General features: G+C 35.8%; 2 protein-coding genes across 5 annotated transcripts in view; one reads left to right on the top strand and one right to left on the bottom strand.

Annotated features, from left to right (window-relative positions):
• LOC133531929 (acyl-CoA-binding domain-containing protein 5) overlaps positions 1–13,985 on the bottom strand; it is a 56,634-nt gene that overhangs the window by 23,283 nt on the left and 19,366 nt on the right. The window lies entirely within an intron of this gene.
• On the top strand, positions 4,093–12,206 carry LOC133532067 (uncharacterized). Its single transcript, XM_061870557.1, has 6 exons — positions 4,093–4,766; positions 5,446–5,606; positions 6,604–6,738; positions 8,124–8,532; positions 9,336–9,671; positions 10,466–12,206. Exons 1-6 carry the CDS (start codon positions 4,700–4,702, stop codon positions 10,579–10,581), a joined length of 1,224 nt encoding a protein of 407 aa, XP_061726541.1. The 5' UTR covers positions 4,093–4,699; the 3' UTR covers positions 10,582–12,206.

Here is a 13,985-nt window from a genome sequence, read left to right as displayed (position 1 = left end):
CATCCATAATATTCATATGTATGTTTTTCATGATATTGCACAGTCGCCAATGTCGCCAGCAGATATATTGGAGCGGCCTGGGTGCTCAAAAATATCTGAACATTCTGAACACGCACTCTAACGCCTTGACAATAGAAGCGTGTTCAGATAATTGTGAGCATCTTGCTCGCTCCGATATATCTGATAGCGACTGTACGATATATATTTATTTAGTGTACGTAATAAAAATAATATAACATAAATAAAAATACTTGTCCCCACTGCTGGGCACAACCCATGTGCGAGAGGATTTGACCCATTGCCGGCGGGGACTATAGACTTACTACTTATCTAAACACTATTCACTTATTTGATTGTTAATATCTGGGAGACCGAGCTTAGCTCGGAAAACATATAATAATTAAAAAATGAGCATTTTCCTAGAGATAGCACCTAGCTAGATCGATTTTTCACCTCCGAAAACCCCCATATAGCAAATTTCGTCGAAATCGTGAGAGCCGTTTCCAAGATCGCCGAAAAATTACAAGAATTGCTCAGTTAAAGGTATAAATAAGATAAACATGGTAAAGAGATAAATGTCGTTAACTTAAATACTCACTGGTAAACATGTACGTAAAGATTGAGGACATAGGTTATCGAGCTTCAATATTGGCATAACACATGCACAACGTTTGCATACAATGGTATAAATATTGTATAATGTTGTTTAAACACATAATGTTATAAGAGTAACTTAAATAGAGAAGGGAATACTTTTAGGTACAATTAGATATATCAGAGCGGCCAAGGCCCAAAAATATCTTAACATGCACTAGGGTAAAAACTAACTCTGTGATAAAACATCTCAACCTAACTGATTTTGTATTTCAATCAATAAACAATAAAATCTATATTTGGGGACAATCTCAATCAAGAGGCCCACTGAGTACCAGTTCACCGGACGATATCGGCCTGTCAATTATTCGCAAAAGCTGACGATCGCGAATAACTGACAGGCCGATATCGTCCGGGGAACTGGTAATCGATGGGCCACTTTACACAGATCTACCTAGCGCCAAAGTAAGTAAAGCTTGTACTATGGGTACTAGGCAACGATATACGTATATAGATAAATACATACTTATACATATATAGTATGGCCAAACTATTGGAAAAAGCCCAGCTACCCAACCCGACAACTCAGGACAGATCGTCTTGGCGCCGAAGGACAAGGAGAGCCGACCCCACCTAATGTGGGATAAGGCAAATCAAAAGAAGAAGACATAGAAAACACCCATGACTCAGGTACAAATATTTGTGTTCATCACACAAATAAATGCCCTTACCGGGATTTGAACCCACTAAGCCAGACCGGGCCAAACGGACTGATCGGTATTTGTTACAATCATCTTCATTCTTAGTAGATGACTGTTGAAAAAAAAATGTTTTTTTTTTTCAACAGTCAAGTTGATTTTCGTTTAAAAGTTGTCAGGAATATTAAAACTGCGTTTAATTTTGTCGCATTGCGTATGTTCTGTACGCGCCTCACGCGCTATAACACAAGTTACAAGTATACGATCCAACCATCTATAATTGGACAGGATTTTGCAATTGTGTAGGTAAATATTTTCATCCGGAATAAGAATGATCTATATACTGCTTATCTATTTAATTGCTAGTGCGATAAGAGGCCGTTGCCACGATAACACGAGAATCGCTTTAACCCATATCTATTAATACGGGCAGCTAATTATTAAAAAATATTTTGATTTACTGTGACGACGCTGAATGCAAATAGGTTGAGCAAGAAAGGGAATGACCGGACACGACCTACTATCCAAACATATTAATCAGACTGCACTATCTTGGATACTTAAACAAAACTACCTTTGTAAAAAAAATTGTAACAAACATATCCTGGTCAAGGCACCAATTGTAATGATTGTGACGAAGATGGGTAATCTTGCGAGCAAGTGCCTTAGATAAAATTAGGTAACCTTTTAAAGTTTATTACGATTTGGATTAGACCACGGTTTCCATACGTTTTGGACTTCTTGGGATTTAGATATATGCAGTACATCGGTTTGAGTGTACTGACTATTAGGATGTGTAGTTTTACAACATGTCTGAATATGCAACAATAAGTTAAGGTCTTTTCTTTCACAATCACATATTTGCAAGAAAAACCGCAAATGTACATTATACTCGTTGCTAGAGAATTTTAATAGAAAGTGATCCGTTCCAGTCATTCCATTGTTCTTGAGCTTAGACATTTCCTAGACAAATCACTTGTGGTTTGCCGACTTGGGTAATAAAGTCAACTAAAAGCTTACACGCATACTTTCACTTACAAGTACCGAATAAAGACTATTATTTAATTTTCATATAAAAACGTGTGTCAAGTAATTGTTGTAAGAAGATGGCGCCACTTAGTGCTCACTTCGGAGAGTCTCAGTGTTATAGATAGTCAGTTTTTTTTTGTGAGCGCCTGCTAGTTTTTTGTATTTTTTTTACAAAATGGCGTAGCTATGGAGGCCAGGGAAGTCTACAGCTACAATAGTCTACTTATGGTGGGCCTATGTCAGTTCATTTTTATCTGGAGTAGGTGTAAAGTGACACCTTACTTAAAATCAAGGTTTGGAAGTTTAGCACATTTATTTAAAACTATTTTTTTAATTTACTTAATAGATATATACAGAGGTAGGTAGGTATTACTAATAGGCCCTTGAGGCATTGTATCTAGGCTGCTGGCATTTCCTGGTTGTATCGCAAAGCAATGCTGATACGTCGTGCGAGGAAGCCGCCAGCTCTTCGGTTACCAGTTAAGTCAACCAGACGTGTCGCGAGATCTGCAAACTTGTACGCGCTGGGACCCCATGGACCTAGAGATTCACTTTTAACGCCAAATGTTACAAATCGCTCTGTCTACCGAGGCTCTTATATTTTGTTAGATATGTAATAAAATACAATAAAAATTTATATTTCTTCAATTATCTTTTGAATGAAGCCCAACCAAATGAGACTTTTGGAAAATGTCATGGGGGCATCCCCATGTAGGTGAGGTGTAGGAGAGGTGTAGTTTATTAGTTATATATATGAAATGCAACATACATCACGATAGTGCTAATTCTCGAGCCTGTCGCAATGTTGAATGGCACTGTGTTAGAAATTTTATAGCAGTGTTAAGATGTACGAGAGGTCGATTCAGTTTTAACGATTTGATATGGTTCTGTCTCATTTTGATACGATCTTAAACCTAGTGCAAGTCATAGAAAAATAATTGTTTAAATTTGAACTTTAATAGCTGTCAATAGAGTTGAATATTATAATATGACTGCCATATACTTGGAAAATTTAACAATCGGAGACGCCTTGTCTATAATTTTCTGTAAACGTCAGTGCATGCAATACATATGAACATTGGCCGAGTTTTCGACAGATGTCCATGGGAACTCTGTGATAAAACAACGCAACCGAATTGCGTTTGGAGTTATTAGAATTGCGTCGATGATTATTAGTTTACTGTAGAAAGAAAAGTACACTCAGCGATAAAAGCTTGTACCAAACATGACATTTTCGTCAAAAACTTATTTTGGCTCCAGTAAGACTTCTATAGTTATTCTAATTCTTCAAATGCCTGATGACACGACTAAAGGTCGGATTAAAATGAGATAAAACTATGTACAAAGGCAAACTTATCCCTTTCAGGGATCTCTTCCAGTTAACCTTTGAGAAATTGAGGAAGACTTGGAGAACGGTAGTCATCAAACAAAAGTGTATTAAACGGGATAAAAGTAAATATTTGATTTTCTAAAAGATAGGTAAACCTATAAGTCCTATAACTTACAATATATAAATGGGATATGTAATAAAACAAATATGTAAATAGTCATATATATTTATAATATATAATACATTCTATAGTATATAATACATATATACTAAACTACCTAACCGCACACATCTTTTTGATTAAGTTCCGTCCGAAAGCCACAACTATTTAAAATTCGCCTGTACACGGAAAAAAATATTTTTTACAATACTACCAGAATGTATAGTAAATGGGAATTTGTTCTTGTAACAAATTTTGCGTTCTCCTTACATTTTTTTCTGTTCAGCCAACCATTGGATTTGACGCGATTACAATTCGTTTGTAACGGGCAATGTTCAATTCTAGTAACTTGAAAGCTTGTAAAGGTTAGGATCTAAATGTTTTATCAACAATACTCAAGGGATAGTTACAATAGCATCGTCGTCTTTACAATTCCCATCGTTGTCGCAGCTATATAAAAATACGATACTACAAGAATGTGTAGTAAGCGGAAATTTGTTCTGCTAACTAATTTAACGTTCCCTTTACTAATTTTATTGTACGACCAACTATTTTGATGTGGTAGCGATTTCATTTCGTTTGTAACGGGCAATGTTCAATTCTAGTAACTTGAAAGCTTGTAAGGAATAGTATCTAAATGTTTACACCAACAATACTCAAAGTAAGTTACATTTTATACTATTGTTGTTATTACAATACGGATCGTTGCCTCTGGGAGAGCGGAGGGGCGCGGGAGGCGCGCGGGGCGGTTTCAAACAATATGGCGCTGATCGTGAGCAATCGTACTCACGTCGCCCGCGCAAAAGTAGTGACAGGCAGTTATAGATTTTCTTTGCAGTGAAAATAACAAAAGAAAAACTTGTGTCTTGTGTTTGTGTCTTACTGAAAATGGACGAAGACATCGCGCAAATATTGCATGAGTGGGGTCTGTCAGAATACTACGAGATATTCAAACGTAAGTCTTGTTTCCATTTTTTTATATTTAAATGTGATATCTGTACAATTTTTTCTGTTGTGCCGTATTCTAATTTTAAAATGCCTACATAGACAATACATTAAAAACACAATCTATCTCAAACATACTCCAACACGGAACAAAAATCAATCAACCGATATTGAGGTTGTATGTACCTATTGGAGTTACATGTGAATAATTTTCTAGCAAGTTCTGATATTTCTGATTCAGTTGTTTGTCGTGTCTAAACGTGTTTTAAAGTTATAATATGGCCCAGTGTGTCTGTTTGTCTGTTACTTCACGCTTTAACGCTGAACCGATTTAGATGACATTTGGTATGGAGATAGTTTGAGTCCCGGGGAAGGAAATAGGATAGTTTTTATTCCAGAAATCGTGATTTAAGGGGGTGGAAGTTTGTATGAGAAATGACTTATTCCACGTAGATTAAGTCGTGGGCAAAAGCTAGTAGTTATAATAATATGCCTCCTACTAGTCCTACTGGGTAGTAAGTAATATGCCCAGCACCTTGTCAAATCCACCGCATCGGCACTGTTGCCGTTGCAGAGGTAGGGTAGTTTTCGTCCACATGTGTCAGTTTTCCTTATTTATATATTTATATTCAAGTAACTTTCCAAAAGCTTAAAAGAAAGAAAGGATTAAGTTTTGTTTGTATTTACAGAAAATAAGATCACCCTCAAAACATTCAACATATTGGATCAGGGAATGATACAAGAACTGATTAAACCAATTGGAGACAGAGCCACATTCATAAGCAACTTAAATCTTTGGAAACAAATATTAAATGATGATGATGATGATTTCTCTTTTAGTCTCAGTCAGGTACCTATCTGTTTCAATATTTAGATAATTTAATAATATGACGTTGCATTATTGAAATAAATAATTATTATGGGACAGTCTTACACAAACAGACCTAGTCCCACACAGCACAGAATAAATAATAGTATTTCATACAGAATGGCCATGCTATGCCCGCCCCAATCTCAATTACCTCACCCCACGGAGGCCAATTAGCGTTTGTCTCGGACTTTTGCCATAGTTCTATTGAGCCTGGGGTCCGCTCGGCAACCTAATCCCAGTAATTGGTGTAGGCACTATTTTTACGAAAGTGACTGCCATCTGTTCGTCAAACCCAGACAGGAAACTAGGACTTGTTGGGATTAAGTCAGGTTTCCTCACGATGTTTTCCGTTACTGAAAAGCGACTGGTAAATATCAAATGAAAACTCATTGGTACGAGTCGGGGTTTGAACCCAAGACCTCCAGATTGAAAGTTTGACGTTTTACCGCCAGGCCACCAGCACTTATTAATCTATCTATAATAGATAGATATGCCTAAATAAATACTTAAATACATAGAAAACAACCATAACTCAGGAACAAATTTTACTGCCGAGTATATAATACAACATTATTCACCACGCCACCGCGAAAAATACAAGTTATAAAATATTAAAAATTTAAGCCAAATTCATGCTTTCAAAATTATATAATTCAAAATCATCTCTTTAAAGTCCATCCTACCAGATAATGTAAAGAAACAAGTCAAAACTTACTTTCCCCACATCATGCGGATAAAATGCGTTTTTCTCCTCTGCTTTCTAAGGGATAAAGAACGTTCCGAGGTGGAATGGTGAATTTTTTTTAAACAGTATAGATCAAAGATTCTTGGAATTATTTTATGAACGTAACAATGCTATCTTTATACAAAACGACCTAAGATCCGTGAGTTCCCTAGGTACATTACGGTTAGGTATGAAAGGGTTCATATAAATATGTTTTTTATACAAGGGGCTAATTAACTTGTGTTTTTTTAGGGGAGTAAATCGGACATTAATGTACCACCACACAGAAACGTACCACCAATAACAGATATTACCAACTTCCAATCCCTTTCTGGCAGCAGCTCAACAAATGTATTAATAACATATACTCCAAAGCTTAAACAACAAGTAAGATTTTTTAAGTTTCTTAAACATATAGTTGTGCTGGGTGAAATCTAAAACGTGTTTCAAGATAATCAAACCTGAATATATTCATAATTTTTAACAACTTTACTATGGGGTCAACTTTGTAAATTTACAATAAATAAAACTTTCTCATACCTTTCTTATCCTTGACCTTTTCTATGAAAGTGTTCAATTTTTTTTACTTACAAAGTTGATCCCATAGTAAAAGTTGTTCAAAATCATTAATGGGATTAGGTTTTATTATCTTGTATAACATTTAAGATTTCACCCGGTATTTACCATAGGCAACTATATTTTCTGTCACCAAAGTTTAGATTTGCCACCTAATTTGTATCCCCTAATTATAATATCTGCCTACATCAAATATATCTGTGACCATTTTAATTGAAACGGTCACCAAATCTGAAAGCCTAACTAATGGATATTTGCACCCAAATTAAAACTTCAATCACTAGATTTGTATAACCAGAATAGTAGATCTATCACCAAATAATAATAATAAAAAACCTGTAAAAATCGGCAGCGGTCGATAAACGCCAGAACCGACTTCTAATAGAAGTGGAGCAACTTTTTTTAGTGGTCAACATGTTTTCATATTGTTTGGTGATCCGATTTTGTTATCAGATATATTATTTTGGTTTTACTATCATTTTCCGGAACTATTATTGGTAATCATTTTGATATTAATTGGTGGTACAATTTTGTTGCAGATCTATTTATTTGGTGATCGATTAACGCGGTTTACACACTGCTGCAGTTTCCGCATGCGGCGACGGTGTGCGAACGAGATAGCGCTGTCACGCTTAACACCGTCGCCACATCCGGTTGCGGCGCCAGTGTGATAATCGCCTAAAGCACACCCTTTATATAAACTGATCAAATAGTTCGTCACACCATATATTTTGTATGGTGTGACGAACTATTTGGCTACTCTAGCTGTTACAATATATTTGATGCTGACTGTACATCATTGTCGGTTGTCAATAAAGTCTATTTATGTAGGACTTTTTATGGCAACAACGGCTTATTATGTACTTTTGACTTGAAAATGACTGTACATCATTGTCGGTTGTCAATAAAGTCTATTTATAAATGACTTTTTATGGCAACAATGCCTTATTATGCACCTTTGACTTGAAAATGACTGTATATCATTGTCGGTTGTCAATAAAGTCTATTTCTAAATGACTTTTTATGGCAACAACGCCTTATTATGCACCTTTGACTTGAAAATGACTGTACATCATTGTCGGTAGTCAATAAAGTCTATTTTTTATGGCAGCAACGCCTTATTATGTACCTGTAACTTGAAAATAACACAAATTAACTTCGAGCCAACTTCAACACTGCAATAAATTTGGTTACAGGCACTGCTGGACATATTAAATAAATCTGCAAAGGGTAGAAGCTTGCTGAATTTACACAAAGAAGAAGGAATGTTGTCAAGCAATAGCAGAAGGAAGCTTTGCAATATTATCGTGGAAGATCTATTGTCAGAAGACCCTGATGTGAGGGTAACACATGAGACGCTTCTTAGTATCGCTCATGAAATTAAAAACATTTTTCCAAAGGAGAATATAAGCACCTATTTTGTTCCCTACGTAAATAATTATAAAATTAAGGTTAAGACCTGTGCCAAAGGCAAACTATATGATTGTCTACACAACCGGAAGAGGGAATACAGAGAGGCAGTAAAGAAAAATAATACTCTGAAAGCTGAACAAGTAATCGATGGAAAACAAAACCTGCAGAATCAAAACGATAAAGAGGATGATGGTAAGAAAATCTGTATTTTGACGACTTGTTTGGCGCCATGGTCAGTGCATCTGCCTTGAGTCCAAAAGGTATCGGTTACGACTCTCTGATTATCTGATTGGGTTCATCTATCCGTCTGTCTCTGTCTTTCTGTCTGTCTGAATAATTGGCAAACTGGAATACAGTTGTATACAAATTCGTTCTGGTTTTAATCTATCTAGCATGGGAGGGGATTCACCTGCTACCATCCCACTAACATGAATATAATAACAATTTTATTTAACATACTTATTATTACTGGTTATTTGTATCTCCGTTTAAAAACTCGGGTCTTTCGAGCCCGGTCATTTAAGCATGCATGGGGATAAAGATCCAACACGCAGAGGCCGTTTGGAGAGCTTTGATGTCTTATGGAAAAGCCTGCTGGAACCCGGGGTAACCCGGAACCATCGGCTTCGTAGACAGGGTCTACCCACTAGGCCAGACCGGTCGTCTGGCCTTGGAGGCTAATTGTAGGTAAAATGGAAAAAGTACTGGTCTATGGTTGAATTCTGGGCGGATAAAAAGATTGGGCTATTGAAAATAGGTCCGGACACCTGCAATTACATTGCTTACACAATTACTTATTATTATATCTCCTTGGATTTCACGGGCCTATAAATCCCGGTCTTTTGATAGGCTTGCATAGGGATATAGATCCAACACGTAGAGGCCTCTTGGAGAGCTTTAATGTCATGTAGAAATTATTATTATTATTATGAGTTATGAGCCTATGGTATCCCACTGCTGGGCAAAATTTAACATACTTATTAATCATATTTCAGCTGTAAAACAACACATAATTTGGCTTCAAAACTCTATTGAACCATGGCGAATGGTAGAAGAAAAATGGCGAGAGACAGCCTCATACAGACTAAAGTGTTTAAACACTAGTGACAAAACAATTGTACAATACATGACTGAATTCCCGGCCTTAAAAAATCCATCTGGCTACACTCTGCTGACAGAAGACTTTAAAACGCTTTATCCAGACAAAGAAAGTTTGCTGCATGAAAAATTTTGTTTATACAAGGACAAAATTTTAAGGCACGCGAAGCAAAAAGCTACACGCGATGAATCACTGAAAAAGATAATTGAAAAACTCGAAAATATCTCTGAAGGTGAGCGTGAACATGTTATCGTCGCTATTGTTATAAGGAAGTATTAGCTCTGCATACATCTCAGTCGAAGCATTTTAACAGACTTCATAAAAAGGAGGATGTTTTGTCGACTGTATACAATGTCATTGTACACGTATGTTGGAACCGTTAACCAAGTATAGTAGTAGGTAAATTTTATCGACAAATCAACCCCTATAGTACCATTTTTTTTCTCAACCATTTTTAAACTGTACCCCTTTAAAGTTCTATGGCGCCACACTACCGCACTTGGTAAATTAACCATTATTTGTTCAAATATCCATCGCACATGTGAAAAAGAAGTATCTTTCGGTAGGTTATGAACCAGGGTATAAATTTCGCTCAAAAATATTGCAGAAAAGATTCCACAATTACTCGAAATTTAATTGTAAAAAGAAAAGAAAATATTTTTTTACCTTCATGATTTTTTTCAAAAACGAGGTCATTGACCTGTAGTACAGTAAATCCGCTAAAAATTGCCATCAAAATCATAGCGCTGGTTAACGGCTGCAACATACGTGTACAATTACATTGTATATTATTTTTATCTAGTGTTGCCTTAAAATCAAAGACCCTTTTTTTTATAATTGAGAGTTCTGTAACTAGTTTAGTGCTTCTCTGAGTAGGTTCCTGTGGTAGTAGAGCGGTGCGGGAGGGGTCGTCGTGCCATAGAAGCGGGTAAGTGTCACCACACCCCTCCCGCATCGCGCATCTACCGCCTACCCCAACTACGCCGCGCAACTACCAGACCTGTAATCATCATATTTTGTTTCCAGAAGTTGGTGATATCAGATACACAGAAGCACAAACAATTATAGCATACATGGTACTGCCGTTATTGTTAGGCAATCCCCTAGCAAAAGTGAAAAAAAAACAGTTGGCGTCCATCTAAACAGGAAGCCAGTGAAGGTTTTATAACTCATATTGTCAGTGCAGGTGAGCTACAGACCACAATTTCAAGCAGACGAGAGAAATTCCTTCGAATGAATGTGACTTTACAACCTTTCATTATAATCGTTGGAGGTGACTGTACTGCCATCAATAAGTATTACGTAGTGGTCAATGATACGCGTTATACGCTTCATTCTATCACCGACGCAGTAGATGTATGCTTTAAAATATTTCAGGCATTACATTGCAAATACCCAATTGAATGCTGCTCAACCTGGCACTTTATCCAGAAAGGTTTTTATAATTTGCAGACGCCATATGACAAACAATTTATTTCTGTAAATTCTCTATTAACACAGCTTGAAATTGAGATTCAATAAGATGCCTAAATGTTTTGTATGTCAGTTGAATTTACCAAATATAAAAGATTTGTTAAACCATATTAAAATAATTCATAGAAATATTAAAGTCGATTATTATCAGTGTCAAGAAAAAAATTGTAATAGGAAATATTATCTACTCAATTCATTTAAAAAACATTTGGCTACTCATTTCGAGTTGCCAAATTTACCTAATGATAGATTTAATGGTGGCGTTACAACAACAAATAGTTCGTCAAGCGAAATTATAAATTATCCTTGCCATCCATTAAATTCGAGTGATAAGAGTGTTCCCGGTATTACATCTGTGCCAGAACAAGACAAGGCTAACGCAAATTTATCATGTTCATCTGTACGGACAACAATGGATCATATTGCTAATTTTACGGCCAGCATGTATGCTAATCCATTAATCCCAAGAAACGTAGTACAGTTCGTAATGTCAAATGTTTGTAAACAATTCTATAGTGGATCCTGTCACTTCTATAGTATCAAAATGTGCTCAAGGTCATACCTCTGAATGTTATGTACCGATATATAATCATTTGGATTCAATAAAAAGCACTTTTAAACAGTTGCAGACCGAGCATTCACGATTTGAGTTTTTCAAAAATAATGGCACCTTTATTTTACCTATTGAATATATTTTAGGCCATAGAGTAGAATCTACAGAATCGACGCCTATAACAGGACAGTATATTCCTCTGAGATCAGTTTTACAAAAATTCTTTGAATTAAAAGATGTGCTCAAAAATACTCTTGAATATTATAATGAAGTGAAAAAATCTTCAAGTGATGGTATTTTACAAAACATTGTGCAAGGAAGTGCATGGCAAAAGAAAATTAGTTCACATGGGGAGCAAAATGTTTTACCACTGGCTTTATATTACGATGATTACGAAATTGGAAACCCTCTGGGTAGCCATGCAGGGATCCATACATTAGGTGCCACTTACATAACAGTTCTATGCCTTCCACCTCATTATAGAGCAAGATTACAAAATATTTTTTAATGTCGCTTTTCCATTCTGCAGACAGGCAATATTTTGGCAATAAATCTGCCTTTTCACCAGTTATTTCAGAATTGAACTTTCTTCGACACCAAGGCATTATTATAAATGTTTCAGGATCAAGTACCAAGATATTTTTTGAGTTAGCTATTATACTGGGTGACAATTTAGGTCTACACTCAATAACAGGGCTCGCTGAATCGTTTTCCTGCAACTTTCCTTGTAGAATGTGTAAAGTAACGAAAGAAAAAATGAAATATCAAGTGTCATGTGATCCACGGCTTATGAGAACCATGGAACAATATTTATTAGATGTTAATATCGGAAACGTGTCTATGACAGGAATTAAAGAGCCATGCATTTGGCATGATGTCGATGGTTTTTCAATAATTGATCATATAGGAGTTGATGTTATGCATGATTTACTGGAGGGTGTGACTTAGCATTTATTATTCTAACATATGTAACAGAATTAAAATTGCTCTCATTGGAAACATTGAATGACAGAATCACATCTTTTGACTATGGTCCAGATGCATGTAATAAACCTATGATAATAACATTGGACAATTTAAAAACAACACAATTAAAATGTCTGCGTCTGAAATATTGTGCTTCTTGAGATACTTTGGGCTACTCGTAGGTGATTTTATTCCATCCAGTGATTACATCTGGGAGTTATACATAGTGTTAAGGAAAATAATTGATATAGTTACATCTAATGCCGTTCACAAAGATAATTGTGATTTACTACAGTCTTTAGTTACAGAACTCCATCAATTATATCTAACGTACAGTAAAAAGACTTTAACTCCTAAATTTCATTTTTTAACGCATTATAATGATATTTTACAGAAGTTCGGTCCTTTAGTGTCGATATGGTCAATGCGTTATGAAGCCAAACATCGTTTATCGAAATTGGCTGCAAATGTGTCTAGTAACAGAAAAAATCCATGCAAAACTTTGGCAATCAAGCATCAGTTACAATTAAATGAAACCTTTTTAACTGGTCTAGATGAGATCTTCGAATTTGGAATTAAAAAAAACAGTAACTGATAATACTGAACGAAAAATAAGACAATCTTTAACCTTATCATCTCACCCTCTTTACCAAGTTAGTTGGGTTTCTATAAAAGGAACTAAGTACTCTAAAAATATGGTTATTACTTTAGATATATGTGATGGCCTCTTACCAATGTTTGGTTTAATTGAGTGTATTTATGTAATGTTTGAAAATAAAACCATTATTTTTGAATTTAGTTTATTCAAGACTTTGTTTTTTGATGAGAGGCTTTATTGCTACGATGTAGAACTGACTGATAATATATTATTTTGTAATTATGACACAATTTATTCATATATTCCAAATACTAAGTCAGTAACATCTAATAATAGGACAAAAATTATTCTAAGATCTCCTGTATGAATAATACGCCAAAGTACGTTTATTATTGTATGTACATTTTATTCTTACCGTCAACTCGTGCAACATTGCCTACGATGCCTTCCTCTGCCTGGCTTGAAAAACGGTGATTCTCTGTCTACCGAATATACATTTAATTCTTAATAATGGCCGCCTTTCTCCCATATCAGGAGTAAGGCATTTTCAAGCCATGCAGATTAAGCATCGTAGGCGTTAGGAGTAGACTATACAGGGCGGCCAAAAAAGAACTAGATCCCCGTTGGCTGTAAGGGGCCATTACCCACCGCCGCCGCTTAATCGCCATGCAAAAATCCAAAACAAATCAATCTGAGAAGTTCCAAAACCATCTAGGGAGGATTGGTTGGGCCCCAAAACCTTACAGCCAACGGGAATCTAGTTCTTTTTTGGCCGCCTGTATATTATACACTAATGAGAAACTCTATTTTTACGATATAAGTATAACTAGGCATTTTTATTCTGTCATGTGCTGTAATGTACCTACTAGTACTAAGTAATTATCTCAGACTTATCAACCCGACACCCAATTTGATCAAAATAAAGCATTGAAATGAGAACTGTACATGATGTGGCA

The sequence above is a fragment of the Cydia pomonella genome, chromosome 26, assembly GCF_033807575.1.
Source record: "Cydia pomonella isolate Wapato2018A chromosome 26, ilCydPomo1, whole genome shotgun sequence".
NCBI classification, from domain to species: Eukaryota; Metazoa; Arthropoda; class Insecta; order Lepidoptera; family Tortricidae; genus Cydia; species Cydia pomonella.
Note: the sequence above shows the minus strand (reverse complement) of the source record. Positions and strands in the feature narration are given on the sequence as shown.

What these genes read in the sequence shown, in the direction of transcription:
- LOC133532067 (XM_061870557.1), top strand. Translation starts at nt 4,700, where the DNA reads ATGGACGAAGACATCGCGCAAATATTGCATGAGTGGGGTCTGTCAGAA. An exon ending in ATACTACGAGATATTCAAAC is followed by an intron (nt 4,767 to 5,445) that starts GTAAGTCTTGTT and finishes TTGTATTTACAG; the next exon opens with AAAATAAGATCACCCTCAAA. An exon ending in CTCCAAAGCTTAAACAACAA is followed by an intron (nt 6,739 to 8,123) that starts GTAAGATTTTTT and finishes ATTTGGTTACAG; the next exon opens with GCACTGCTGGACATATTAAA.